General features: G+C 47.3%; 1 protein-coding gene across 5 annotated transcripts; it reads left to right on the top strand.

The window, feature by feature from the left end:
- Nucleotides 1–46: 46 nt before the first annotated feature.
- On the top strand, nt 47–27,723 carry MTMR4 (myotubularin related protein 4). Of its 5 annotated transcripts, none has more exons than XM_025996023.2 (19): nt 47–1,332; nt 2,793–2,831; nt 6,454–6,543; nt 6,898–7,014; nt 7,543–7,625; nt 10,028–10,188; nt 10,305–10,401; nt 10,579–10,692; nt 11,824–12,020; nt 12,270–12,398; nt 12,842–12,953; nt 13,437–13,632; nt 13,863–14,048; nt 14,137–14,307; nt 14,445–14,599; nt 21,353–22,751; nt 24,767–24,877; nt 25,110–25,198; nt 25,416–27,723. In XM_025996023.2, exons 2-19 carry the CDS (start codon nt 2,829–2,831, stop codon nt 25,591–25,593), a joined length of 3,588 nt encoding a protein of 1,195 aa, XP_025851808.1. In that variant the 5' UTR covers nt 47–1,332; nt 2,793–2,828; the 3' UTR covers nt 25,594–27,723. The 5 variants fall into 5 exon arrangements, with proteins under 5 accessions (XP_025851808.1, XP_025851807.1, XP_072603681.1 ...); XM_025996022.2 differs by lacking the exon at nt 47–1,332 and adding an exon at nt 1,433–1,606; XM_072747580.1 differs by lacking the exon at nt 47–1,332 and adding an exon at nt 1,598–2,163.
- The last annotated feature ends 104 nt before the right edge of the window (nt 27,724–27,827 follow it).

The following is a 27,827-nucleotide window of genomic DNA, read 5'->3' as shown; positions in this document are numbered from 1 at the left end:
AGGGTGCTGGTGTTTGGCTTTTAAGTAGGAAAGGGGGAAAAGGGGAAACTTTTCCTCTTCTATGCCAGTCTCTGCCTAGGATCCAACCTGGCCTCTCCATGGTACTGACCACATCTATCCTGCCCCTCTTATCTGGGGCCCGATCCTCTCTCCCATCTTTCCCATATACAGAATTTTCAATTCTATAGAAGCTTTGGATCTAATATCTGCTCTTGGTAAAACATGGTATTACCTACATGCAGCTTCCTGACTTCCTATTTCCCCTGATTTGGGAAGCGTATATACAGAATTAAGCTCTGCATTCTAGGAAGCCTGTAATAGAGCCCTGAACAAATAGTGAAACCTTTGTGATCATCCAACACTATAGTAAGTGTTGGAAATGAGCAAAGTACAATCGCTGTCCTGGAAGAGCTCAATATTCCTGTAACAAATATAAAGCATCTGCGAGGTTGCTGGAGTCAAAGCTGTGAACACGGGCAAAGTTCCTGTTTTGCTGGAATTTCCCAGCTGTAGTAAAAGTTCCAAGTTCAGTAAACAGACACGTGAAGACATCTTGGCCCCGGGGCTTGGTATTTAAAGCATTCAGGCCAGCTCCCAAAGTGAAGCTAGCTGTTCCACGCTAGCGATTCAACGGTTCTCCATTGCTGCCGCGTTGGTGGTATCGCATGGCCACGGCGACCTCCAGCGGCCACCCTCCGCCATGCTGCCCTCTCTGGTTCCCCAGAGGGGAGAGAGGAAGGGAGGAGCGAAGAGCAGAGTCCTGTTCCCACTCTCTTTACCGACTAAGAGGTGGCAGCTGGCTAGTGGTAATCTGAGGCCCAGATTAGGGCTGACGGCACCATGCAGGTCCTGAAGGACAGCAGGGTCGGTTCGCTGATGCGAAGTAAGGGTTGGAAGAACCCGTCACGACGCAGAAGAGAGGACACCCTCCCGCCTCCAGTGGAAGATCGAAGACCGAAGACCGAAGACCGAAGACAGCCTCGCGCCCAGGCCTCCCTCCTTCTCAGCCTGCGGGGTCCTTTCTCTCCGGGTTTGGGACGAGATGATCGCAGCGAAACCAAAACTGGAAATGGATAAACAGGTGCCACCGGGGACCTTTTTGAGAACTACACCCCAGGCGTGGTCGTCGCCGGAAGTGGCTGTAAGGCCTGTGCCCCTACAAGGCCCCGCCTCTAACTGCGCTACCAGTAGGCGACAGCCACCCCCACTTCCGGCCCCTGGAACTTCATCCAGCAACCCCCCTTTTGCTGCTCTCTCATTGGCTGCCGCAGGGACGCGCTGTGATTTCCCATTGGTCGAGCCTCCTCTCCGGGCCGTGCCTCCTCCTTCCAGGTACTGTCTTGTCTTCCGTCACCCGATAGGCTAAAGGCTGGGAGGGCGTCTGCCCAACTGGACCAATGAGCGGAGTGAAGAGTGAGGGCGGGGGCTGCGTGGTGGGGGCAGGGAGGGACTTGGTGTGGCTATTGGCCAGGGCGGGCACAGACCAGAGATACGATTGGTTGGGGAAAGAGGCACTGTGGTGGGGTCGAAGCTGCGCGGCCTCGGCAGCTGGGGAGACGGAAGTGGTGAGAGCGCGGCCTCGGAGGGTCGGGCGGACGCCGCCTGGGTGAGTCACCGTGCCCCGTGCACTGCCAGTCTGGGAACCGCAACGACCGCATCTTGCCCCGCCCCTCCTCAGCCCCTCCGGCTTACATGGGCCCCGCCCTCTGTCATTCGGGGCCCCGCCTCCGAATCTTTAGGCTCCGCCTCTAGAACCTGGACACCTGGGCTCTCCTGCCAGCCTGGCCCGCCCCCCCCACGCCCCCCCCGGGACAGATCCCCTTGGTCCGAGAGCCCTGGGCATCCCAGGCCTGGTCCTTGTCCCTCCTTCCCTCTTTCCATTTCCCTGAGGCTGCGTGCCAGTGGGCGGTGAGGTAGCACCTTTGGTCTGCTTTTTGCTGGCTCCCCCGCGAGGAAGGGTGCGCTGTGATCAGGAAGGCAGGAAGGCAGGCAGGACCACAGATGGAAGCTTTTATCCCCGCAGCCTTCTGCAGGGCGCTGCTGGACCGTTCCTGAGTTCGGATAGCGGGCATGAGGGAAAGTGTCAGTAAAACCTGGGCCTGGCTTCCTAAGTGGGCCAAGGAGGCCTATCCTGAATTTCTGTTGCTTGGGCCCAGTTGACAGGTATTGCTCTGAGGCCTGGGCTGGCCTGATACTGTCACTGTAGTGTGGCCTCCTCCCACATACCTGCTTCCCACTTGGTGTCATATACGTTCAACAGGACCTATTCAGTCCTGCTGCCCAAAGGCATTCTGCTCACAGGTTGTGGTTCCCTCCCTCTTGTCCTCTGCTCTGGACTCTGCCCCCAGTAAACAGGTCAGGTGGGTGCTACTCCCAGACTTAGAGGCTGGCAGAGCATTCCTGTGGATTCATGTCCCTCCAAGGCCAGAAGTAAGTCCTGGTTGGGCAGCCTCTCTTTTCAGAGTTGGCAGTCTTGCTTTCCCCAAAAAAACAGTGTTTGGAGTGTTCTTCTCTTTCTGGTCTGGAAATCAGGACTCTTTGAGTTCTGAATAATCTTGGATGACACTCATTCCTGCTCCAGAACTTTGTGGCCGACTCCATGCCCTGCAGAATTACTTGTTGCCTTCTTCCCATGTAGCTCACATTGCCTCTGTCTGGCATGGGGACTTGTGGAGAGGCTGGATTCTCTGTGAAATTCTCTGTAGAGGTTAGGAGTAGATGTGTGTCCTTTGCTGATTCTAAGGTAATGTTAATGGTGCTCTTTAATCTTATGTTTCTCCGTTTTCTTATAGTAAGAAGCAGGCAGCCAGGACCCTCACCACAGTAGAATGGTGAGTATTCTCTCTTTCTTCAGACCCTTGTGATTTCTGTAATCTTTCTTTCTCTGTGAAGCTACTCTGCCCCTCCTGGACCTTGAGCTCCATGCTACTCTGTTCAGCCTCTAAATAAGTTCATCTGTCCTGGAAATAAATTAGGGTTTCTTTAGATTGCAAAACATCAACCAGTATACAGCATTGGGACAGGAAGCCTCTGGAAGTCTTTTCTTGCACGTGCTATGTATGCCATACCTTCCGGATACTCCCACTGGCTCTCTTAACCTTTCATAATGGCCCTTCTCTTGCTTTTTTTTGGGTCCCTGGTGGAAGCTCTCTGCTCTGGTCTGGAAAACCAGGCCTCCTTTATCTCAAGATTTTCCTACTTCCCAGTGGGTTTCTTGAATGTTGTTGGTGCTGTATCAGGAGTGACTCCACCAAAACAGTGAGGCTTCTCCAGCTCTAAGATACCGCTTCTTTTAAGCTACTGCACTCAATACCTCAATGGATATATAGCAGGATAGCAGCCTCAAGGTGCCCAGAATATCAACTGGGTTGGCACAGGGGATGGGGATGAGGGTGATAATGATTCTGTCCACCTTCTGAAATACCATTCTGTCACCTCAGGTGAATTCAGGGAAGCCCTTATTTAACCCCCGAGAACTAGGAGGAGGAAGCAGTGAGAGAAAAAGAGAGTGGAGAGTTGCAGGCCCTGGCCCATACCAGGCCCTTGCTCTGGCTGTATCTTTTCCGTTTCTTCATGTGTCCCTTGTGCAGGTTAAGGAATTCAGTTGGTGAGAGGACTCTCTCCTTCCTTCCATAGGCATGTGGGGATGTGGTTCTCGTCTTGTCCTAGAAAGCCTCCTGGTCTTGGTCCCCACCAACTGGTGGCCGCTTTCCTTTTTCTCCTCTGCGACACTCCAAAAAGACCATGGGCTTCCTTGTTAGCCTAGTCTAATTTTGAATCCTCTCATCACCGCTTAAATAGCTTAGGTAAATTGTATATTTTCTTTCTGTGCCTGACCTTTCACCAGCAAAAAAGGATAAAGCTTAATTCTTGGGGAGTTGAAAGGTTTTAGTGATGTAATGTTTGAAACATGTCTGGCTCATAGTAGATGCTTAATACAATGTCAGGTTTTCTCCTATATCTCCTTGTCCCCCAAAGCCCTGGTTTCTGAAAGTTTCCAGGCAACGAAGCATGGGGTTCCAACCAGTTCCTTCTGTGACTCTTGGTGACACTTTGAGCCTCACTGCTCCTTATTCCTTGGCCCTCTACCCTACCCCCTCTATACCCTACTCTTGGGTTTCGGGTTTTGTTTTTGCATAGCTCCATAGTTTTAGTTTTCTCTTTCTCAGCCTAAAAAATTCTCCAAGACAGATGTTCTTACCCAGACATCAGAGGATGTGAAACAAGGGGAAGATGGAGCTGACGGAGTAGGGTTGGGTGGGGGCCTTGGAATAAAAACACTCAGAGAACTCCCCTTTCAGGAGTGTGGAGCGACCAAGCTGGCAAAGACCAGTGTCCGATCTACGGGGCAAAAAAGGGAGTGGATTTAGTGACGTCAGGGGGTTGGAGGATAAGGACACTGATGGACAGGGGTATGGTGGGTGGTGGTTTTGTAGGGAAGGGAGGAAGCCTTGAAACTGTAGATGAGCTTTACCTTGGGAATTCGGAACAGGTACTGGGGGAACTCAGAGTGGGGAGGGCATGGGGACAGGGTGTGAAAAGGGAGTTGTGGGATGGCTCACCCGGGAAATATGGGAAATGAAAAGATATAGGAGGTCTTGCCTTACCCTCTCACGCGGTCTGGGGGCAGTCCCACAGCGTCCCCCGAGGACGCCCTCGCACCGGGTGGAGGGGCCGCGAGGAGGGAGGAGTCTGGAGCCGTGGGCGGGGCCGCGAGATCCGCCCCACACCCCCGCCCTCGCCGTGCGGCCTGGGGCGCTCCCCTCGCCTGGCTCCCCTCCCTTCCGCGCTCGTGCCTGAGGGCGGAGCCGGGCTCGCTCCATTGTGGAGAGGAGGGGAGAGGCGCGCGGGAGTCGCGCCGAGGCCCCGCAGCCAGGGATCTCGACTCCTGGCCGCCGCGGCTGCACCTGGCGGGCCCCGCAGCCGGGATGCGGCGGGCGCCCGGCACTGGCGGGCAGCGCAGCGGCTCCGGGGACATGTGCGCTGGCCCAGACCGCCCGCGACCATGAGCCTGACCGCCCGCGTCTCCTGCTCCATGCTCAGCTGCTTCGTAAGTGTTGGCCTGGCCGGCGGGGGCCGGAGCGGGGGGGGGGGGTCCCAGTGCTTGCTGCACCCGCAGCCCCGCCCAGGGCCAGCCCTTGCGATTCCGAATTTTAGCCCATCCCCCTTCCCATTGCCCCTGCCAGGCAGCGGAGGGGGATTCCCTTTTCTTTCTTGAACTTGCTTTCATCTTCGGGTGCCGGGGATGATGGAAAGCCCGGGGTGGAAATTCTGTGACCCATCTTGGCCCCGCCGCCGCTGCCCTTGACTGCAGATCTCCAGGCCCCGCCCTGCAGGGGTACATCCCTTTCCCTCCGCCTCTCCATCTTGGTCCCACCCGCCGCATCCTTGCTGGGGGATGTGGGATGTGGCTGCTCAGGGATGTTAGGGGGCCAGCCGGCTAGCACGGGATGTCTAAGCTGTTTCCCTGGCTCCAGTCCCCTCCCCCTTCCAGCACTCCATACCTCACCTGACACGCCAGTCTTTTCTCCTTGACTGTCCCCCAGACAGCCTCTCTTCTCCATCTTCCCTGCCTCTGCAGGGCTCCGTACCTCTGCATCATTCCCAGCCCTCCCCTCCTCCCCCCTCTGGCTTCGTGCTCCTTCCCAGCTTCCCCCATCTGTCCTCTCCTGTTCCCACCCCTCCCTCCTTACCCCACCCTCACCACCCCCGTGGCTGGCTGCCAGGCCTCCTCTCTCTCCCCTGGCTTTCCTTGGGTCTCCTAGCTTCTCCCAGGCCCGTGGATCCCCTCTTCACCCCTTCCTGGTGGTTGGGAGAGGAGTTACTTCTGCTTGCTATGGGTATTCCTTAGGAATTCCCCTCTCATCAGCAGGCAGGGCAGCTTGGCAGGTGGTAGGGGCTCTTTAGCAGTGTGGACCTAACTGGAGGATAAGCTCGGGTTCCAAAACACATCCTCCTTTTGAAAGCATCCGTGAAGGCCCTCTAGAGGCATGGGACTGAATCCCCCAACCCACTCCTCTTTGTCTCCTTCACCTATCCGATTGGAGTGTCTGTGGCCTTCGGTGCCTGCTTTCCCTCCTGTCTATAAGCAACATCTATACCTGGTTCCTTTTTCTCAGGGCAGCACTTCCTATTCCCACTTCTGTCTTACCCTCACTTTTTTTTTTTCTTTTTCTTAGTTTTCTCTCTTCCTCCATTTGGGAAATTTTGTGTCTATTTAGTTCTGCTGCTGTTTGACGAATACAGATTCCCAGTTCCTCTCTGGTTTAATAGGCTTCAGTACTCCCTCCACCTCACCCTCCTACCAAGCCTGGCCTCTTGTCCATCCTTTGGTGACCAAACCTTTATTAGTGTGTGTGGGGTGTATGTAGGTTTATTGAGGGGAGGGGAGCAGAATGAGGTCTAATGGGCCAAGTGGAGCCTGATGACTTAGGCCTGAAGCCTTCCCCACAGGGTGAGGAGGGGCCCCCCAGCCTGGAGTACATCCAAGCCAAGGATCTGTTCCCCCCCAAGGAACTAGTGAAAGAGGAGGAGAATCTGCAGGTAAGGAGGAGTTGGGGGCCCAGGGTGGGTGGAGCTCTCTGCTCAGTTAAAAACACCTTTCCCTCCCTCCCTTCAAACAATATCTCCAAGGGATCTAGTACTGGGGCTTTGGCTTCCTGTTTCCGGGTCTCTAGAGGGAGGGGAATCTGTGTATGTGCATTATGGAGCCTTTGGCCCCAGGGAAGGAAAGGCAGCTTTCCTGTACAGCTGTTGCCTGGTGCCACTACCGTGGAGAGGACTCTTCTGTTTTTCCTTGGCCCAACTTTTCCAGTGGGCATCCCACAGGTCAAGGTTGGGGAGGGGGATGGAGGGGTGACTTACTTCTGGACTGAAGGTCCCTCTGCCCCTCGACAGGTGCCCTTTGCAGTGCTGCAGGGTGAGGGAGTGGAGTTCCTGGGCCGGGCAGCCGATGCCCTAATTGCTATCTCCAACTACCGGCTGCATATCAAGTTCAAAGATTCTGTCATCAACGTGAGTTCCTGTCCTGTTCTCCCACACCCAAGGCAGAATCCCTGCCTGGTTCACAAGTGTGAGTGCTCCAGTGCTGGACTTGATCATGTCTCCAAAAAGTTGGGGTGCCCTTCTTTTCAATAACTTTTCATTTTCCTGCCTCCTTCTCCTAGCTATAGGTCTTTCTGCCTCTCTTATTCTTCCTTCTCCTCTTCTCTCTTTCCCTCACTCTGTTGCTCACCCTTGTAAGAGGTATAGCGGCATTGTTGGAAGAGTGCCAGTTCCCAACTGTGTGACCTTGGTTTGGTCACCCAACTGAGGCTCTATTTCCTCCCTAATAATTTGGTGTGAAACTATCTGCTCTGCATGTTTCTCATGATTATTATTTAAGGTCGCATATGTAGAGGACCCAGAACAGTTATCAGGCACTTAACTGGCCCTCAGTAAATGTTGGTTTCCTTCCTCATATTGCTGCATCAGCATCTAGGCTGAGGTGGGCATGAGTGATGAGAGTGGGGATCTGAGCTTTAGTTTGCCTTTCCTCTGAAGGTCCCCCTCCGGATGATTGACAGCGTCGAGAGCCGTGATATGTTCCAGTTGCACATTGCCTGCAAGGACTCCAAAGTGGTGAGGTGAGAATAGTGTGGATGGACTCACATCCTCTGGCCCTAGTCTTACCCGGACCTCTCTGATATAGGGTTTTTCTGGAGCAAGAAGGAAAAATACTGCTTCCCTTTCCCCATTTGGGAGAAAAGGTAGAAGCCCTGTCTAGGTTGGGAGGTCAATTTACTAACCCACAGTATCTTGACCTGAGTAAATGAGGATAAAGCAGAGCTCGTGGAGTTATCATAGGGCTTAAATTGGATAATGAATGTGAATGCACCTAGGATTGGCATAGAGCACTCACATTATTGTTGGTTCATTTATTAATTTGCTTAACATTTATTGAGCAGTCTACTCTATGACAGACTGTTATAGGCACTGGGGATACAGCAAGAACTAATAGAAAAATTTCCTGTCTTCATGGAGCTTATATTCCAATGGGTAGATGGCAGCAGTAAATAATGAGTAAAATATGTTAAATGATAGTAAGTGTAAAGGTGAAAAATAAAGCAGGAAGGGGGATATGGAGTGCTATGGGGGTAAAGGTTGTAGCTCTAAACAATAGTATCAGGGATCCCTGGGTGGCGCAGCGGTTCGGCGCTTGCCTTTGGCCCAGGGCGCGATCCTGGAGACCCGGGATCGAATCCCACATCGGGCTCCCGGTGCATGGAGCCTGCTTCTCCCTCTGCCTGTGTCTCTGCCTCTCTCTCTCTCTGTGACTATCATAAATAAAAAAAATAAAAATAAAATAAAAAAAAATAAACAATAGTATCAGAGAAGATTGCACTGACATTTGAGTCAAGACCTGAAGTGACCATTTGAGTGAAGAGGGTGCCAGACAGAAAGAATAGTGAGTGCAAAGGCCCTGAGGTAGGTGTTATGCCTGGTGTATTGGAAGAATAGCAAAGTGGCTAGTGTAGCTGGAGTGGAGTGCAGGTAGGTTATAAGATCTGAGAGGTAAGGGGGATGTCAGGGTGTTATAATGACAGGCTTTTACTTTGAGGGAAATGAGAAACCACTGCAGGGTTTTGAGCAAAGGAGAGATATGATCTGATTAATGTTTTATAGAATCCCTCTGGCTGCTATATTGAGAATAGATACAAGGGGTTCAGGTGCAAAGACAAGGGCAAAAGCAGAAGGAATAGTTAAGAAGCTATTGTAGTTAGCCAAGTGAGAGAACACGGTGGCCTGGCTAGGGTTCAGATTGGTGGAAGTGTTCAGATTTTTGAAGGTAGAGATGACAGGATTTGCTGACAGATTGGATATGAGAGAAAGAAGAGTCTGGAATGACTCCAAAGAACATTAAAAGAGTGTCCAGCTTAGAGTCTGTCATGTACTCGGGTCTGTAGGGATTCAGAAGGAGAATCGCACTGGTCTTCCCTTCAAGGAGGTTGAGGTCTGGTTGCTAAAGGAAGATTCAACAGTGACAATTTGCTATGGAAAAACTTAGTTTAATGCTCTAAGCATATTAAGAATCAGGGAGGAGGGGGTCTGTAAAATGGAGTGGGCTGGGAAGGCTTCAAAGAAGAGGGGGTTCAGAGTATCAGTAGGATGTGTTTTGGCCCAGAGGAGGCGTTATCAAGTGGAGTGAAAAAATAGGGAGACAGGAATGGTGTGAAAAGGACTTCCTGCCTGAAGCAGGAGTCATGAGAAAACATGGAGTAGCAGACATTCAGGGATGTGTGGCAGAGTTTAGATCTGATATAAGAAATGGTAGTGCCCCTTTAGAAGGGACAAGTATGTCCCAAGGACTAGAGTTCTTGGGAAAACAGTTGTCCAAAGGTAAGTTCTCTTGGGTGTTGGCCAGTGTCCCTGGCCCTCCCCAGGGACTCCATGCCTTACCTCCTGTTTTATTTTTTATTTATTTATTATTTTTTTTTTTTTTAATTTTTTTTTTTAATTTATGATAGTCACACACAGAGAGAGAGAGAGAGAGAGAGGCAGAGACACAGGCAGAGGGAGAAGCAGACTCCATGCACCGGGAACCCGACGTGGGACTCGATCCCGGGTCTCCAGGATCGCGCCCTGGGCCAAAGGCAGGCGCTAAACCGCTGCGCCACCCAGGGATCCCCATTATTTTTTTTCTTACCTCCTTTTTAATTTATTTTTATTTTTATTTTATTTTATTTTTTTTTTTAATTTTTATTTATTTATGATAGTCACAGAGAGAGAGAGAGAGAGGCAGAGACATAGGCAGAGGGAGAAGCAGGCTCCATGCACCGGGAGCCCGATGTGGGATTCGATCCCGGGTCTCCAGGATCGCGCCCTGGGCCAAAGACAAGCGCCAAACCGCTGCGCCACCCAGGGATCCCTTTACCTCCTTTTTTAAAGCAAGCCTCTCCCTGCAGCCTTCTTGTGGCCTTGTTTTTGACCCTCATGGCCCCAATGCAAACCTGCCTCTTGTCTCACTCTGTGGCTTCTTGCCTGGCAGGTGCCACTTCTCTACCTTCAAGCAGTGCCAAGAGTGGCTCTCACGGCTAAGCCGGGCCACGGCAAGACCTGCCAAGCCTGAAGACCTCTTTGCCTTCGCCTACCATGCCTGGTGCCTGGGCCTGACTGAGGAGGACCAGCATACCCACCTGTGTCAGCCAGGTAAGGCCAGGCTGTTTTATTTGGGAGACTTCATATCTCTTGGTTCTTAACCCTCTTCCACCCATGGACATGGTGCACTTGGATGCTGACAGGCAGGCATGGGGACTGTGTTGCAGGAGAGCACATACGATGTCGGCAGGAGGCTGAGCTCACGAGGATGGGCTTTGATCTGCAGAATGTCTGGAGAGTCTCCCACATCAACAGCAACTACAAGTGAGAGGGCAGGGGGTGGACAACCAAAATACCAATCCAGACTTAGACCTTGCAGGGCATAGGCCCTGGTTCTGTAAGAGAGGATTCCTGGTCTCTCTTCCCACAAAGCCATCCCTGGGGATCTTGTTATTACAAGTCTTGGATCACACTTGGTGACCCCATCTGGTTTCTCTGCAGATTGTGCCCCAGTTACCCCCAGAAGCTGCTGGTTCCTGTGTGGATCACAGACAAAGAGCTGGAGAACGTAGCTACCTTCCGCTCCTGGAAGCGGATCCCTGTGGTTGTGTATAGGTGAGGGGTAGGGGATAGGAAGTAGGGAGGACACTTTTTATGCAATAATAGTCAGAAGTGGAGATTTTGCCTGGTTGACTGGGAATTGACATCCTGCAGGAAATGAAATAATTTCAAATCAAAAACTGCCACAGCTTTTTTCTTTCAAAGATGAGGCTTTGGGAGATCACTTTACTTTTTTTGGAGAATGTGTGTGTGTGTGTGTGTGTGTGTGTGTGTGTGTGTGTGTGTAAAATGTTGCATTAACGTGTGTACAATGTTGTGTGTGTAAATTGTTGCATTAGAGCAAGGGTTGGCAAACGATTGCCTGTGAACCAAATCCAGCCTGTTTTATGTACAGCCTAGTGCTATGAATGGTTTTTACATTTTTTAAAATTTAATTAATTTAACTAATTTATTTTTTTAAAGATTTTTATTTATTCATGAGAGAGAGAGAGAGGCAGAGAGAGAGAGAGAGAGAAAGAGGCAGAGATACAGGCAGAGAGGGAGAAGCAGGCTCCATGCAGGGAGCCTGACACGGGACTCGATCCTGGGTCTCCAGGATTAGGCCCTGGGCTGAAGGTGGCACTAAACCGCTGAGCCACCCGGGCTGCCTGGTTTTTACATTTTTAAAGGGTTAGTTTTTTGGTTTTTGTTTTTAAACCAAGAAGAAAGAAGAATGTGTGACAGGGACTGGCTGTGACATGTGAAGCTGAACATTTATTGTTTGTTTCTTTACTGAAAAAGCTTGCCAATCCCCTGCACTAGAACATTGTAGCTAAAATACTGTGAGACAGATAGTAGCTATGGGGTTTGGAGCTGTTCTGCCCTGGGCTAAGGCTTGTTCTCCTGCTGGGTGTCTGTACCTGGAGCAGGTGTTGTGCAGATTTAAGAAGTCAGGGTCACCTTGGCAACACAGAGATCATTTGAGAAATGTGTAAACTATAAACTTTGTAAACTATAAAGCCCTCTAGATATGTCAAGGGCTTTTGGTTGTTATTATTGTGATGTGGGTGAGCTGGTAGCCCCTGTTGGCTCTGGAGATCTTGGTCTGGCCTCCTGAGGCCTTGGTAGTAGGCCTGGGGCGGGGGTGGGGTGGGGTGGAGGGGGCTGCAAATGGCGAGGGCATGATGGTTTCTTGCATTTTGTCAGACACCTACGCAATGGAGCTGCAATCGCCCGCTGCAGCCAACCTGAGATCAGCTGGTGGGGCTGGCGCAATGCTGATGATGAGTACCTGGTCACGTCCATCGCTAAAGCTTGTGCTCTGGACCCGGGGACAAGGGCCACTGGGGGCCCCCTCAGCACTGGGAATAGTGATGCCAGTGAGGCATGTGACACTGACTTCGGTAAGGTATCGAGGGTGGTGCGGGCCCCCTGGAGAGCAGGCTCCCTCCTTGGCCTCATTGGCTTTCAGAGAGCCCCCAGTGAGAGGATGGGAAGATGATGACATAGGGTGCCAGGGTCCCTGCCCTTTGGGAGGCTGTGGGGGGACGAGGATCTCCAGTTGTAAGTTCTTTTCTTTAGAAAGAGAATGTTCCAGGGCAGGGTGAGGCTGGGCTGGCTGACCCAGGGTCTATTCCCTGCTGTGTGTTTAGATTCCTCCTTGACTGCATGTTCTGGAGTGGAGAGCACAGCAGCCACCCAGAAGCTGCTGATCCTGGATGCTCGATCCTACACAGCGGCAGTGGCCAACCGGGCTAAGGGTGGAGGCTGTGAGTGCGAAGGTATCGCCATTAGCCCAGTGTCTGTAACCTGTCTGTGCTCTCGGTAGCTTGAGTGAGGAAGGGCCCGGGGGCAATTTGCATAGTGGAAAGAGCCAAACAAACTTGGCTTGGAATCAGGACTCTGCCACTTAACTATTGATGACTCCTTTGCTTGATCTGTCCAAATATTATTGTCTTATCTGTAAAACGGGGATGATAATAAAAATTACCTGCATAGCGCAGCTACTATATATTGAGAGCTTACTATATGTCCTCATTACTGGTAGTACCGTGACTATCATTTGTCAGTAATATCCTTATTATTGTTAGTGTATGGCACCTGAGCATCCAGAGCAAAGTGGTCCGCCCTGCTTGAGAAGCCTGGCTCACAGGGACCACTCTTGTCCTGGATGCCTGTTTCTAGGACATGTTCTTATGCTGTACCCTCCTCTGTATGTCTACAGAATACTACCCGAACTGTGAGGTCGTGTTCATGGGAATGGCCAACATCCATGCCATCCGGAACAGCTTCCAGTACCTCCGGGCTGTGTGTAGCCAGATGCCTGATCCCAGCAAGTAAGGTGGTCCCTACCTGCCCCCAGTTCCATCTTCACTCGTCTTGTCTTCACTCAGTTCTTTTAGTTCTTACAAGAGGAGATAGGGAGATGGGAAGTGTGGAGGTACAGGAGACCTGAGGGCCTGTTGCAATGGGCCAGTTCTAAGAGCACTTCTGCTTCTCAGCCAGCACTTTGGAATAGCCACGGTACACTGAGTTTCTTTGGTTTGTCCTACCTAAAGAACACAGAGAACTGGGGAAAGAATGGCTCAATGTACATGTGATGCTTCCCATTCCTCGCTCAGTCCTCAGTCTCTTGGGTGCCTCAGGTCTTGTCTTCTTTACCTTCCTGCCAGATATCTCCTGGCAGAAAGGCCATGGCTGGACCTCCTGGCTTCAGCCCTCACTAGGGACATCATTAGGAGTAGCTGGCTGTGGGTGGTAGAGAGACCATTGGAGCCTTAGCGCCCTTGGCAACAGACTCAATTTCTGCTCTCGTGTAGCTGGTTGTCGGCCCTGGAGAGCACCAAATGGCTGCAGCACTTGTCGGTGATGCTCAAGGCAGCTGTGCTTGTGGCTAATACCGTAGACCGGGAAGGCCGGCCTGTGCTCGTGCACTGCTCTGACGGCTGGGACCGGACGCCACAAATCGTTGCCCTGGCCAAAATATTGCTGGACCCATACTACAGGACGCTGGAGGTATTGAATGGAGTTGGGTGGGAAAGAACAGAGGGAAAGGAGGTGGGGAAGGTGTTGGGCCCTCTGGATCTGTCTTGGGAATCTTTCAGTAGAGGACATTGGTGGCTTTGAGTCTTCTAGCATCAGTTCTGCCCTCCTCTGAAGCTGCCAGCTCTCTGCTTTGGGCATCCCCTAGGGAGTAGCACACCAGCCTTTCCAGAAAGGCCCTATACTTATCCCCTTTTCTGCAGGGCTTCCAAGTTTTAGTAGAGTCTGACTGGCTGGATTTTGGTCACAAGTTTGGAGATCGCTGCGGTCACCAGGAGAATGCAGAGGACCAAAATGAGCAATGCCCTGTGTTCTTGCAGTGGCTTGATTCTGTTCATCAGTTGCTCAAGCAGTTTCCCTGCCTGTTTGAGTTTAATGAAGCATTCCTGGTGAGTCCTGAAGCCTGTGACCAGGGTCGGGGTGGGGATGGAGGAAGGCGGCCCAGGCTCCCAGGTGCAAACTGTCTTGGCCCTCTAGGTAAAACTGGTGCAGCACACGTACTCCTGCCTCTATGGCACATTCTTGGCCAACAACCCCTGTGAACGAGAGAAGCGCAACATCTATAAGCGGACCTGCTCTGTGTGGGCTCTCCTGCGAGCTGGCAATAAGAACTTTCATAACTTCCTCTACACACCTGGCTCAGACATGGTAAGTCTTGTCCTATAGGTGCTGCTTGGAGACCTGCAGGGCGAATGGGCTGAATCAGTGGGAGAGAAGGCAGGCTTAGAGAAGGAAGAGGGACCTGGAACAGCTCACAAGACACTAGCACGGGGCTGCTTCCCTAGGTCCTGCATCCTGTGTGTCACGTCCGGGCCCTGCACCTCTGGACAGCTGTTTATTTGCCAGCATCATCTCCATGTACACTTGGGGAGGAGACCATGGATCTTTACCTTTCCCCGGTGGCTCAGAGCCAGGAGTTTTCTGGCCGCTCTCTGGACAGGTAAGAAGAGTCCTTCTTGCTCTCTCCTCCTCTCCACCAGGAAGGCAATGGTTGCTTTGTGCCTAACCTAATATTCTCCATCTTTTATGAGATATTTTTTTTTCTTTTTTTTTTCTTTTTTTTTTTTTTTATGATAGTCACACACAGAGAGAGAGAGAGAGGCAGAGACACAGGCAGAGGGAGAAGCAGGCTCCATGCACCGGGAGCCCGACGTGGGATTCGATCCCGGGTCTCCAGGATCGCGCCCTGGGCCAAAGGCAGGCGCCAAACCGCTGCGCCACCCAGGGATCCCCTTTTATGAGATATTTAAAGACTTTTTTTTTTTTTAGATTTTGTTTATTTATTCATGACATATATATATATATATATATATAGAGAGAGAGAGAGAGAGAGAGAGAGAGAGAGAGGGGCAGAGACACAGGCAGAGGGAGAAGCAGGCTCCATGCCGGAACCCCGACACTGGATTCGATCCCGGGACTCCAGGATCATGTCCTGAGCCAAAGGCAGGTGCTAAACCGCTGAGCCACCCAGGGATCCCCTTTTATGAGATATTTAAAAGCAACTTCTTGCCTCAGTTGAAGGAGAAACTTGGCTCAGGACTTGTGCACTCTGTGTGTTTTCAAGGTCCTCTCTTAAGATAAGATTGGTTACCTTCTTTTCTGGAGCTGCTATCCTATGTGTCATAGCCAGCAGGGGAGAGGAGAACAAAATAGAAAGGACTATTTCAGGAAGGTTTGTGGCAATGGTCTTGATTTAGGTATACTGATAGAAGACATTGGGGTACTTGACTATCTTAGTAGTGACCTTTGCTATGTGCACCAATAGCTTCCAGAAGCATCTGATTCTCAGGGAAGTGGGTTCCCAGAAGAGGGGTGGCCTTCATATTCTCCCTCAGAAAAACACCAGAATTGAAAGGCAGACATAAAAATTAATCTTCTAATATTTGGGGGTATTAGAATGAGTATTGGTTAAAGAGTAATGCATGTTCCTATATTTAAAAAGGCTGAACAATGTAAAAGTAGAAAATGAAAGTCTGGGGGGCTTGGGTGGCTGAGTTGAGCATATGCCTTTGGCTCAGGTCCTGAGGTCCTGAGACTGAGTCCCATATCGGGCTCCCTGTAGGGAGCCTGCTGCTCCCTCTACCTATGTCTCTGCCTCTTTCTCTGTATCTCTCATGAATAAATAAATAAAATCTTAAAAAAAAAAAACACAAAACCAAGGAAAATGAAAGCCCTCCCTCTCAAATCCTTGTCCCTATAGGCATCCATTGCTAACATTTTGGTGCCTGTCCTTCTAGATGTTTATCACTACATAGATATAGCCACACTGTCACACTCTCGTGTAGAAGCATTTTTGGGGTGTCTGGGTGGCTCTGTTGGTTGAACTTCCGACTCTTGATTTCAGCTCAGGTCATAATCTCAGGGTCATGGGGTCGAGCCCTGCATTGGGCTCTGTATTCAGTAGGAAGTCTGCTTGAGATTCTCTTCCTCTCTCCTTCTGCCCCTTCCCTCCATGCTTGCTCATTCTCTCTCTCTCTCAAATAAATAGATAAATCTTAAAAAAAGAAACATTTGTAAGATACAAAAACAATCATATTTTGCATACTGTTCTGCAAGTTGTTTTTCCCATGTTGTCTGCAAGTTGTTTTTCCCATGTTGTAATAGGCTGTCACCCCCTAAAGCACATATAACCCTGTTTTATTGCTTTAGTGGCTGCATTTAACAGTCTAAAATCAGAGTGTAGCATAATTTATATAACCGGTTTCCTATTGCTAATTTAGGTGATTTCTGGCTTTTTACAAATATCATTATTGGGAATGCTATAATTAACATTCTTAATTATATGTATGTTCTTAAAAACAATTGTGGTAAAATACACATAATATTTACTATCTGAACCATTTTTAAGTATATAGTTCACTAGTATTACCTTATATGTGTATCTTTGCATTTGTTAATATTTTTGCCAGATAAATTCCTAGAAATGAAAGTTAAAGGGATAGGTACATTTCAAATTTCGATCTTTGTTCATTGGTGGAAGATTCTTAAAGTTAAAATATAACTTAAATTGTTAGTTAAGGGGATCCCTGGGTGGCTCAGTGGTTTAGTGCCTGCCTTTGGCCCAGGGTGCGATCCTGGAGTCCCGGGATCGAGTCCCGCATCGGGCTCCCGGCATGGAGCCTGCTTCTCCCTCCTCCTGTGTCTCTGCCTCTCTCTCTCTCTGTGTCTATCACGAATAAATAATAAATAAATCTTAAAAAAATTGTTGGTTAAATATTATAAAGGATAACAAAACCCCACCCCTCTAAATTATTGGTTTTAGAATGTTGAGTCCATGGTCAAGGGCTCACGGATAGGCTTCAGGAATTCTGTGATTTTCTTCTTTCCTAAACTATGCATAATTTGGGTACAGGTTCGTAAGTTTACTTTTCCAGGGAGTGGGTCCAGAACTTATCAAATTCTCAGTACATTCTATCACCTATTTAAAAATCACTCCCTTAAATTAGTATCTAATTTTTCCCATTTAAAAAAAAATATTTTATTTATTTATTTAAGAGGGAGAGAGAGAGCATGAGCCAGGCAAGGGGCACTGGGAGAGGGAGAAGCACAGCACAGCAGGGAGTCCAATGTGGGACTTGATCCTAGGACCTGGAAATCCTGACACAGTCAAGCTGAAGTCAGATACTTAACCGACTGAGCCACCCAGGTGCCCCTAATATCTAATATTTCAATTCAGTAAATGTTTCTTTAATACCTATTAGTTGCCTAATACTGTACAAGTTTTGGGCGATACCAAAGAAATAGAAGATATTGATCCTATTTAGGATACTTTTTTTTTTTTAAGATTTTATTTATTTATTCATGAGAGACACACAGAGAGAGGCGGAGACACAGGCAGAGGGAGAAGCAGGCTCCATGCAGGGAGCCTGACGTGGATCTCTACCCCGGGTCTCCAGGGTCACACCCTGGGCCAAAGGCAGTGCTAAACCGCAGAGCCACCCGGGCTGCCCTATATAGGATACTTTTAAAAAGCTGTAATAAGACAGATATAGGACAACTAGAGATCAGTTCTAAGCATCTAAGCAAATAAGAATATGTGTAGTTCAAAGCTATTGGGAGAAATGAGAATTTAGAAGGAGGTCATTTGGTGACTGTTTACTTAGAGAAGTTTTCTTTTTTTTTTTTTTTTAAAGATTTTATTTATTCATGACACACACACACACACACACACACACACACACACAGAAAGAGAGGCAGAGACACAAGGCAGAGGGAGAAGGAGTCTCTAAGCAGGGAGCCTGATGGGGGTCTCGATCCCCGGTCTCCAGGATCACACCCTAGGCTGAAGGTGGCGCTAAACTGCTGAGCCACCCGAGCTGCCCACTTAGAGAAGTTTTCATGGAAGACCTGGCAGGAACCTTGGCTACTTGTGTCTTTAGCATCTGGCTCAGGGCCTGGCACATAATAGGTGCTTTAGTAAATAAATGCTTAAATGAACAAACGAATGGAATGAAGGGAGTTGTGAGCTTGGTAACAAGGTAGTGGAGAGGGGTCCAAAGGAATTTGATAGGGACACCTGGTGGCTCAGTCAATTAACCATCTGCCTTCAGCTAAGGTCTTGATCTGGAATGGAGCCCCACATCAGACTTCCTGCTTCGCGGGGAGTCTTCTTCTCCCTTACCTTCTGCCCCCAACTCGTGCACTCTCTTTCTCTCTCAAAATAAATTAAAAAATCTTTAAAACAAAACAAAACAAAACAATTGGTTACATGAAAGATAGTTTTAAGAGCAAAAGTACCTCTCCAGAGCTGGGAGGGACTAGAAAGGGGCCATTTTGAGGAATAGAAATAAATACAGGATAGTTCATTGAAGGCTTAAATATTACCCTGAGGAGTTTATTTTGATTCACTTGTCAATAGTAATGCACTGTAGGAAGTCATTGTGACCTGGTGACAATAGGATTTCTGGAGAATGAGTCAGTGAGGTGGGTAGTTGGAAGCACAGAGATCAGCCAACACTGTTGTAATTCAGATAGAAGAGTTTGGAAAAGAGAAAGGATTAAAATCGGAGACTTTATAGAGAAGGCATTAGCAGACTATGGAGTGACTGAATGTGGGAGGAGTGTAGAAGTGTAGAGTAGAGGGTGCCTGTCCAAAGACAGGTCCTAAGTCTCTGAGTTTAGAAACTAGGTGGATATTAATACCAACCGAAAGACTTTGGGAAGTTGAGAAGACAAGTCAGTTTGGGCAGGAGGAGAAGATATAGGCAGGTTGCGATTGGTATATTATCAAAGGCTATAGGCCTTTGGAGAGTTGGATGGAGATAGATTTGGGGGACCAAGTAGTATGCAAAAAAAAAAAATGTTTTAACAGCTCACCTGACTTAACCTTTGGTTCTCTCTTTCCCTAGATCAAAAATGTCCTGCCCTTTTTAATTTTTCCATTGAAGTCCCAACACACACACACACACACACACACACACACACACACACACACAAAAGAAGTCCCAACACAGTCTGCTATCCTCAGCTCAAATCCTACTCTCTCTATGTAGCCTTCCCTGACCATCCTAGCTGGATGGGTTGTCTTTGTTCTAATCTCCTCAGGCATTATTTTCTCTACCAGCATTATTATTATTATTATTTTAAAGGATTTTATTTATTTATTTTAGAGAGAGGGAGAGAGAACATATGTGAGCAGAGGGAGGGGCAGAGGGAGAGAGAAAATCTCAGGCCAACTCTGCACTTAGTGTGGAGCCCAACAGAGGGCTCCAACCCATGACTCTGGGATCGTGACCTAAACCTAAACCAAGAGTCAGTTGCTTAACCAACTGAGCCACCCAAGTGGCTCTCTGCCAGAAGAGAATTATTATTCTGCCAGAATTATTAATTTTTTTGTGCAGGTAGGAATCAGCTGTGGAGGATGGCAGATTGTTGATATTGTTGAATTTGGGTCAAGAATACATGGGAAGTCTTTATATTTTTCTACTTTTGTATGTTTGAAAGTTTCCATAATAAAAAAATAAAACAAAAACCCAAAACGTGGTACTTTTTAAATATACAGATATACGGTTCTCACTCTTCGCCATTCTTATTCACAGGTCTTAGATGGGCCTGATTGTTCGTATATCTAGAAGACTTATAGGAGCCCCTAATGTATACCAAACATTGACCCTACTGATCTGTTTCATTCAGTTGATACCTAGCAGTGGACACTTGATGTTAGATTTTAAGCTCGTTTATTCATTTCTCCAATTGTTTGGGGGGATCCCTGGGTGGCTCAGCAGTTTAGTGCCTGTCTTAGGCCCAGGGCATGATCCTGGAGTCCCAGGATTGAGTCCCACATTGGGCTCCCTGCATGGAGCCTGCTTCTCCCTCTGCCTGTGTCTCTCATGAATAAATAAATAAAATCTTTAAAAAAAAAATTGTTTGATTGGTGCTAGGGATTCAAATCAGAGACAGAGCTGCCCTCAAGGCACTTTCATAGCAGGAGATAAACAAGTAAACAGGAAGTACAACAATATGGGAAGTACTGAGCAATGTGCTTTGCAGTAGATTATTTTGTTTAATCTTCACGATGGCTTTAAGAGGTAGGTACTATTACCTGAGGGAACTAGGCTTAGAGAAGTTAAGGTTGCATAGTTAAAAATTTGCCAGGCTGGGATTTGAGCCCGGGTTATGGGACTCCAGAGACTATAATCAGCACCATTGCTATTGCCTTCCTGGAATTTCATACAAAACAAACAAACAAACAAACACATAAATCATCAAAATTGATCCCAAAAGTAAAATCACACATAAAAATATTTAAAAAACATATTAAGTTTCAAAAGCCAAACACTTAAAAAATCAGCTGTATTTTAACTCAAACTTTGAGGGATTTTTCTGTATGGGTGGAACTGATCAAAGCATCTGGAAATAGGAGTCTAGTTAAGTCTCCACTGTTACCTGGCAAGTTTCCCTGAAGCATTTATTGTTCTAAGGACTTTTGAAATGTGTTAAAAATCAGACATTCTTGAAAATGTCTGTTACCCGTTTGGTGTGCATGAATGCCTCTAGAACTCTTGAGTACTTTATCCTAGGGGAAGTTTCTATGGTGACTTAGGACTCCAAACATACACTGCTGCTAAGTTGGTTGTAAAAGGCTGTCTTGGTTACTACTGTGAGGAAGGGATCATTTATAATAAAGAAAGGAGTAAAAATGACAAGTTGTGAGTGTAGTCTTAGTAAGTTGGTTGTAGGCTGCCTGTAGTTTGAATCCTCATAGCATCTCTATAAGGAATAATTTACGATAATCATTTTATAGAGGAGGAAATCACGTCTAGAAGGTTAAATAATTTACCTGTAGCTGTACGGCTAATCAGTATCAGAACCAATATCATCTAGCTCCAAAACTTTTCCTTCCTACTGTGTGTGACAGAGGCAGTTGGTTGTGAGATTTATGATTCATGTGTAGTCCTGGTTGGTATTGCAGATATAGAGGGCATTGAAATCATGGGAGTGGTTGAGATTGTCCAGGGAGATTGTGTAGGGTGAGGACTGATAAAAGCTGGGGATGGATCCTGGGTTCTGGAGGACAGAGCTCATGTCCTTCGCTTTTTGCACAGTAAACTTGTTGCAGTGAACATTGGTTCTTTGTAATCTAAAATGTGATTTCTTATGAACTCTGGCTTTGATGTTGCTTTGATGGTCTGATTCTATATATTGCAGATGGCTCCCATTTACTGACCTGGAGGTGTTGTGTTTGTCGTTCCAGATTACCTAAAACCAGATCTATGGATGATCTGCTTTCTGCCTGTGACACAAGCAGCCCCCTGACCCGCACGTCCAGTGACCCTAACCTCAATAACCACTGTCAGGAGACCAGAGTAGGCCTGGAGCCCTGGCATAGCAATCCTGAGGGATCAGAGACCTTTGTGGAATCTGGGATAGGAGGTCCTCAGCAGACCATAGGAGAAATAGGTCTTCCTTCCTCTCTGCCCAGCAGCCAGAAAGACTACTTGAGCAATAAACCTTTCAAGAGTCATGGAAGCTGTTCTCCAAGTTACAAACTGCTTAGTATTGCAGTGCCCCAGGGAATGAAGAGTAACGTCTCTGATCCTGAGATCAAAGTCCTAGAAGAGTCTAAGGAACCAGCTCCAGACCCTCCTGCCTCCAATGAGCTGAGTAGGACTTTAGATGGCACGGAGGAGCCACCTGAACATTGTCCTGAAAAAGAAGCTGTCAGTACACTCTCTGAAGTTGTTTCCAACAAATGTAATGGAGTTTGTGATTTTCCCGAGTCTTCCCAGGACTCCCTTCCTGGTGCCCCCCAGCGGGCCTTGCTAGATTCCATGCTAGGTGTGCCCTCCAGATGCGTTCCAGATCACAGTCTGGGCACCCTTTGCAGCCCACTGAGTGCTACCTGCCAAACTCCTCCAGAGCCAAGCACTGACTTCCTCAACCAGGATCCCCCAGGGTCTGTGGCAAGTATCTCCCACCAGGAACAGCCTAGTTCTGTGCCAGAGCTGATTCATAGGGAGGAATACACTGGCAAAAGAGGGAATAATAGGAATGGGCAGTTATTGGAAAATCCTCGCTTTGGCAAAGTGCCATTGGAATTGACCCGAAAGCCAATTTCTCAGAGCCAGATCAGTGAGTTCTCTTTTTTAGGATCCAACTGGGACAGCTTCCAAGGGATGGTGACTTCATTTCCAAGTGGGGAGACCACCCCTCGGCGGCTGCTTTCCTATGGCTGTTGTAGCAAGAGGTCAAACAACAAGCAAGTGCGGGCAACAGGGCCCTGCTTTGGGGGCCAGTGGGCTCAGAGAGAAGGGGTGAAGTCACCAGTCTGTTCTAGTCATTCCAATGGACACTGTACTGGTCCAGGAGGAAAAAACAACCGGATGTGGTTCTCCAGTCATCCAAAGCAGGTCTCCGGCACAAAGCCTGTTCCACTGAGCTGCCCTTCTCCAGTGCCTCCTCTTTACCTGGATGATGATGGACTCCCCTTTCCCACGGATGTGATCCAGCATAGATTACGGCAAATTGAAGCAGGGTACAAGCAAGAGGTGGAGCAGCTACGTCGACAAGTGCGTGAGCTTCAGATGAGGCTGGATATCCGTCACTGCTGTGCCCCTCCAGCAGAGCCCCCTATGGACTATGAGGATGATTTTGTAAGTATTCACCACTGCTGTCCATCCATTTGTTTATTTTATTTATCCAGCCTTCCATCCACTCAACATTTATTCATTGGGTACTTGCTATGTGGCACTGTGTTAGGTGGTCGGGCTATAGGATGAAGGACATAGTCTCTGCTTTCAAGGAGCTCACAGTATATTGGGAGAGAGAAGCAGACAACTAGAATGATGTTCTTAGGTGTTACCATGGAAGTAAGTATCAGGTATTGGGAGCTGGGGTGGAGTGAAGGCTTTCCTGAGAAGAAAAGTTTGAGTTGAGTGCTGAAGAATTTGTTATTTTTCACTAGGTAGACAGTGAAAAGGAAATACGATTCTCAAAAGCATGGAGGCAATAAGTACTCCACTGGGATGGCTTGGACGAAGGGGTAGGGGTTTGTGTGTGTGTGTGTGTGTGTGTGTGTGTGTGTGTGTACACGTGCATGTACAGATGTGCTGGGACCATTAGGGAGGGAGTTGGGTAGTGAGGCAGGAGCTTATATTGGAGAAGTAGACAGGGATTGGAAAGGTCAGCTTGAGATCCCTTCTTGTTCTACCCTCAAGGCAGCAGAATTTTTGGCCACTATCATGATCATAATTGTATTTTAATAATACTCCCCTAGCAATAATGTGTCAAGTGGATAAGGCAGTTGAAACCTAGGTTGGGAGGCTAGTTAAAATGTTTTGGAATAATCCAAGTGAGAAATGATGAGGACTGTCTAGGCTTCACTGTGTTGGGAGCCCTACAGTTTGGGCACACAATTCTTGGGGAGCTTCTAGGAGTCACCTTCTTGGCCACAATATCCTGTCATCAACACAGACACTTCCCTTCCTCCTGTTAAGACATTCCTTTTTTTTTTTTTTTTTTCTGTTAAGACATTCCTACTTGCCTGCCGCTCACTTGCTGGGATGAGATGGTCAGGGCTAACAACTTACTATTCAGGGGTAATGGTTTAAAACAGTAGTCAGTGAACTCTCTTTGATAAGGGGCCATATATTAAATACTTTAGACTTTGTTGGACATACAGTCTCTGTCCCACCTGTTTGACTCTGCTGTTACAGCATAAAAGTAGCCAAAAACATACATCAATAAATAAGTGTGGTTGTCTTCCAACATACCTTGATTACAAAAAAGGCAGTGGGCTAGATTTGGCCTGTGGGCCATAGTTTGTGAACCCTGGTTTAGAATGTAATGAGAAATATCTCGCCACACTGTGATAAAGTATATTGGTTAAGAGCATGGATCTGAAGCCAAAGTTCAAGTCGACCCTTGAACAACTCAGGGGTTAAGGGGCTGACCTCTTGTGTAGTCAAAAATCCACATATAACTTTAACTTAACCACAAGTAGCCTACTGTTGACCAGAAGCATTACTGATTATACAGTCAATTAACATATATTTTGTATGTTAGATATATTGTATGCAGTATTCTTATAGTAAAGTAAGCTGGAAAAAAGAAAATGTTATTAAGAGAATTATAAGAAAGAAAAAATCCATAGTAATGTACTATATTTCTTGAAAAGTATCTGCACCCAAGTGGACCCATGCAATTCAAACCTGTGTTGTTCAAGGATCAACTGTACTAGGTTTAAATTTCAGGCTTATTACTATCTCTTGACTTTCTCAGGGCTTAGTTTCCTTATTTGTAAAATAGGGATGATAATAATAGTACACATCATAAGATTCTTGGGACGAATTAAAGTTCATGCATGTAGGGATCCCTGGGTGGCGCAGCGGTTTGGCGCCTGCCTTTGGCCCAGGGCGCGATCCTGGAGACCCGGGATCGAGTCCCACATCAGGCTCCCGGTGCATGGAGCCTGCTTCTCCCTCCACCTGTGTCTCTGCCTCTCTCTTTCTCTCTGTATGACTATCATAAATAAATAAAAATTAAAAAAAAAAATTAAAAAAAAAAAAAGTTCATGCATGTAATGTACTTAGAATAGTACGTGATGCACAGTAAACAGTAAATGTTAGTGATGGTAAAGATGGTGCTGAGATCTTTGCCTTTTCTTCAGACATGTTTGAAGGAGTCAGATGGCAGTGATATTGAAGATTTTGGCTCTGATCACAGTGAGGACTGCCTTTCTGAAGCAAGCTGGGAACCTGTTGATAAGAAAGAGACTGAGGTATGTGCAGGCGAATGCATACTTACATGAAGCATCGAGTCCTCATATTTCTCAGAGATGAGTGGCACACTATAGACGAAGCTCTCTCCTAGATGAATGTCTTTTTAGACAAGTAGTGGCCAACTAGAAAGACAGATCTTGTTGATGTCTCCTGGGATGCTTTCCTTGCTGCAGTGTTGCGCTTCCACTTGGTTGACAAGGACCTGGAATTTTTCCTTGTGCCTTCTGTTAGGTGACTCGCTGGGTTCCAGACCATATGGCATCACATTGCTATAACTGTGACTGTGAATTCTGGTTGGCCAAACGAAGACACCACTGCAGGTAAGATGTTCTGTATGATTCTGTATGGCTCATAAATCAGTGACATACACGTATGTGAGCTAAACTGAGTTAATCTGAAAACGGATATATCTTTATCAGGATAATTTTTTTGTTTTCGTCCAACTTTTCTCTTTATTATTCATGTAAGGCCTTTGCAAGTGTCATTCCTTCTCAGCACACAGGCATTTCTGATGAACTCTTCTTTGTGCTTTGGCAGAAATTGTGGGAATGTGTTTTGTGCTGGCTGCTGCCACCTGAAGTTGCCCATTCCTGATCAACAACTCTATGACCCAGTTCTCGTCTGTAACTCATGTTACGAACACATCCAAGTATCTCGTGCCAGGGAACTCATGAGCCAACATCTGAAGAAACCCATTGCTACAGCTTCCAGCTGAATGCCAGAGGAGATGACCTGTCCAATTTTAGCAGGTTTGAAGGGAGGATCTGCTTCAGGTGTAGTTTTGAAGGTTCCTTGGTGTGGTGGCTCATGAAATCACAGAGCTCAAAGATACCGTCTTGAGAAATCCTCCTTGGTACCATGAGACTGGAGCAGAGGAATTCTAATTTGGCAGGAGGTCTTAACTGGTGAGACCCTCACCTTGGGGTAATGGTCCTGGATCCAGACCCAGAGTCTGGAAGCTTCATTTGAGTTGGTGACTCCCGCTTTTCTCCTGGGGGGGGATGGGGTGGGGGGTATGTGTGTCACAAGATGATGATTTCATAAATACTGCCTGATGACGTGTGCCCCAAACAGCAATAGAAAGGCATATGTATAACCAAACTCCAAGTGATAAACAGATCCATCTCTCCTCCACCTTGAAAAAAAGCAGATTCTAGTATATAAGATAGGAATTCCTATCCTATTTGAAATGAACTGTATCCTGTTCCTCTGTGCTCTGTATCTGTGCATGAAGGCTCAGTCTTTAGAGGCACTCCCTCTAGTTGCAGTAGTTCTGTCTTTCTGTGGAGTTTGGGTTAAAGACTGGTTCAGCAAGTGGAGGTTTTGCTGTATTTTTCACTTGGCTCATCAGCCAGCATCAGTGAATATTCAGTTTAGAGGGACAGTTCCTAAAGAGTGAGACACTTTTGGGAGCAGAGGAAAACTCTGCTTATGTTCAGTCCGGGCAAAAATCAGTTATTCTGAGCTGTGAAGGCAGTAGTTGCGGTTACTCAGTGGCAGCTCTTGAGGTATGCACTGTGAGAAATGAGAAGGGAAAAGCAGAAATGATCCATGTCAAATATTTTCTGATTGTGCCCTGCTCTTTGCGCCTGACTTTTCCTAGTTGTCCTGGTGCTAACACAGGAGTTACACCTTGATCCTCTCCTGGCATGAAAATAAAACAATGGTTTTTTTGTTGTTATTGTTCCACGGCCCACTTCCCTCATGTTGTCTTTCCCTTGGCTGCTGCCTCCTCTGGGTCACACTGCTTCTTATCCTGAACACTTGACACCTCAAGGGTAGAATTTAGCATTTGGTTTTTACCTCCTAGAATATGCTGTTTGGTATGTGAGGGTTTCAGTACAAATGCTGCTGTCTATTTCTGTGCACTTAACAATGGAACCCAAACAGAAGAGAATAAAGCCTTGATACCAAAATTGGGGGAGATGTGTCCATTTGGACCAAACATTGTTTTTCTTTGTTTTGTTTCATCTTAATATGTACCAGTGGCACTTAACCAAAAGATACAGTGATAGAGCCATGTACTGTGGTTGGGACAGATATAGTCTCCTTGACCTATAATGAAACCACTAGTATTTCCTTTATACATTTTCCTTAATCCATTGGTGTATAAAAGGTAAATTACACTTAGGCTTATCCTGTTTTAAAACTATGGTAGCTGTCTGTCTAACTGCTACTTTCATGTTGCTTCCTAGAAAAAAAAAAATTTCATTTGAAAATAAAGAGGACCTGCATTTAGAACAAGAATTGTTACTTGTCCTGACCTTTCCTTCAGTCCTACAGAGAAGCATCTGTGCTTTTATACTTGTCATGGATGTAACCTAAAAAGTTTTGGCGTATTTAGGTCAGCCTAGCAGAACTTTTTTTTTTTTGTTTAAATGGAATTGAATAATGGAGATTTGTGTCTGGGAAATTCCTGAGATCATTGAAAAAGTAACAAACTATTCCTTGTCTCTGATACATAAAATTCTCCTAAGCATTTTCTCAATCATTAAAATTTACTGCCAGTTTCGAGTGGCTTTTTAATTAACTTGACTTTCATTGCACCTCACTCTGCCCATTTTCAGGGGGAGTAGGATTGGTAACATTTGAGGAGACTGTATCTTGTCTACTTTGTGTGGCTGTTTTGAGGGACTGTCCCATCAGTAAACAAACATACTGCATGGCCTTGGAGAGAGACTCTGGGCTGGTGGCTCAGAGGTATTCATCAAATACTCCTTTCAGAGCTCTTGTGGGTGTAAGTGACATGATGTGGCCAAAAATCCAAACTGTGCAGTTGCGTTGTGACAAACATGCAATGTGCTGTAAAAACTCAATACAATTTAAATAAAATCTCTATATTAGTGCTGCTTTGTTGGGTCTTTTTATTCATTTTAATTTCTAAGAAAACTTAATCATTTTTCTTTGATTAAAACGTACTCCTTCCTCCCAACCCTTTCCATTTTAAAA

This window comes from Vulpes vulpes, chromosome 2, assembly GCF_048418805.1.
Source record: "Vulpes vulpes isolate BD-2025 chromosome 2, VulVul3, whole genome shotgun sequence".
NCBI lineage: Eukaryota > Metazoa > Chordata > Mammalia > Carnivora > Canidae > Vulpes > Vulpes vulpes.
Note: the sequence above shows the minus strand (reverse complement) of the source record. Positions and strands in the feature narration are given on the sequence as shown.

Bases quoted from the DNA above. Each gene is read 5' to 3' on its own strand.
- MTMR4 (XM_025996020.2), top strand. From the start codon at position 5,006: ATGAGCCTGACCGCCCGCGTCTCCTGCTCCATGCTCAGCTGCTTC. The intron at 5,051-6,453 runs GTAAGTGTTGGC...CCTTCCCCACAG, and splicing joins GCTCCATGCTCAGCTGCTTC to GGTGAGGAGGGGCCCCCCAG. The intron at 12,399-12,841 runs GTATCGCCATTA...GTATGTCTACAG, and splicing joins TGGAGGCTGTGAGTGCGAAG to AATACTACCCGAACTGTGAG.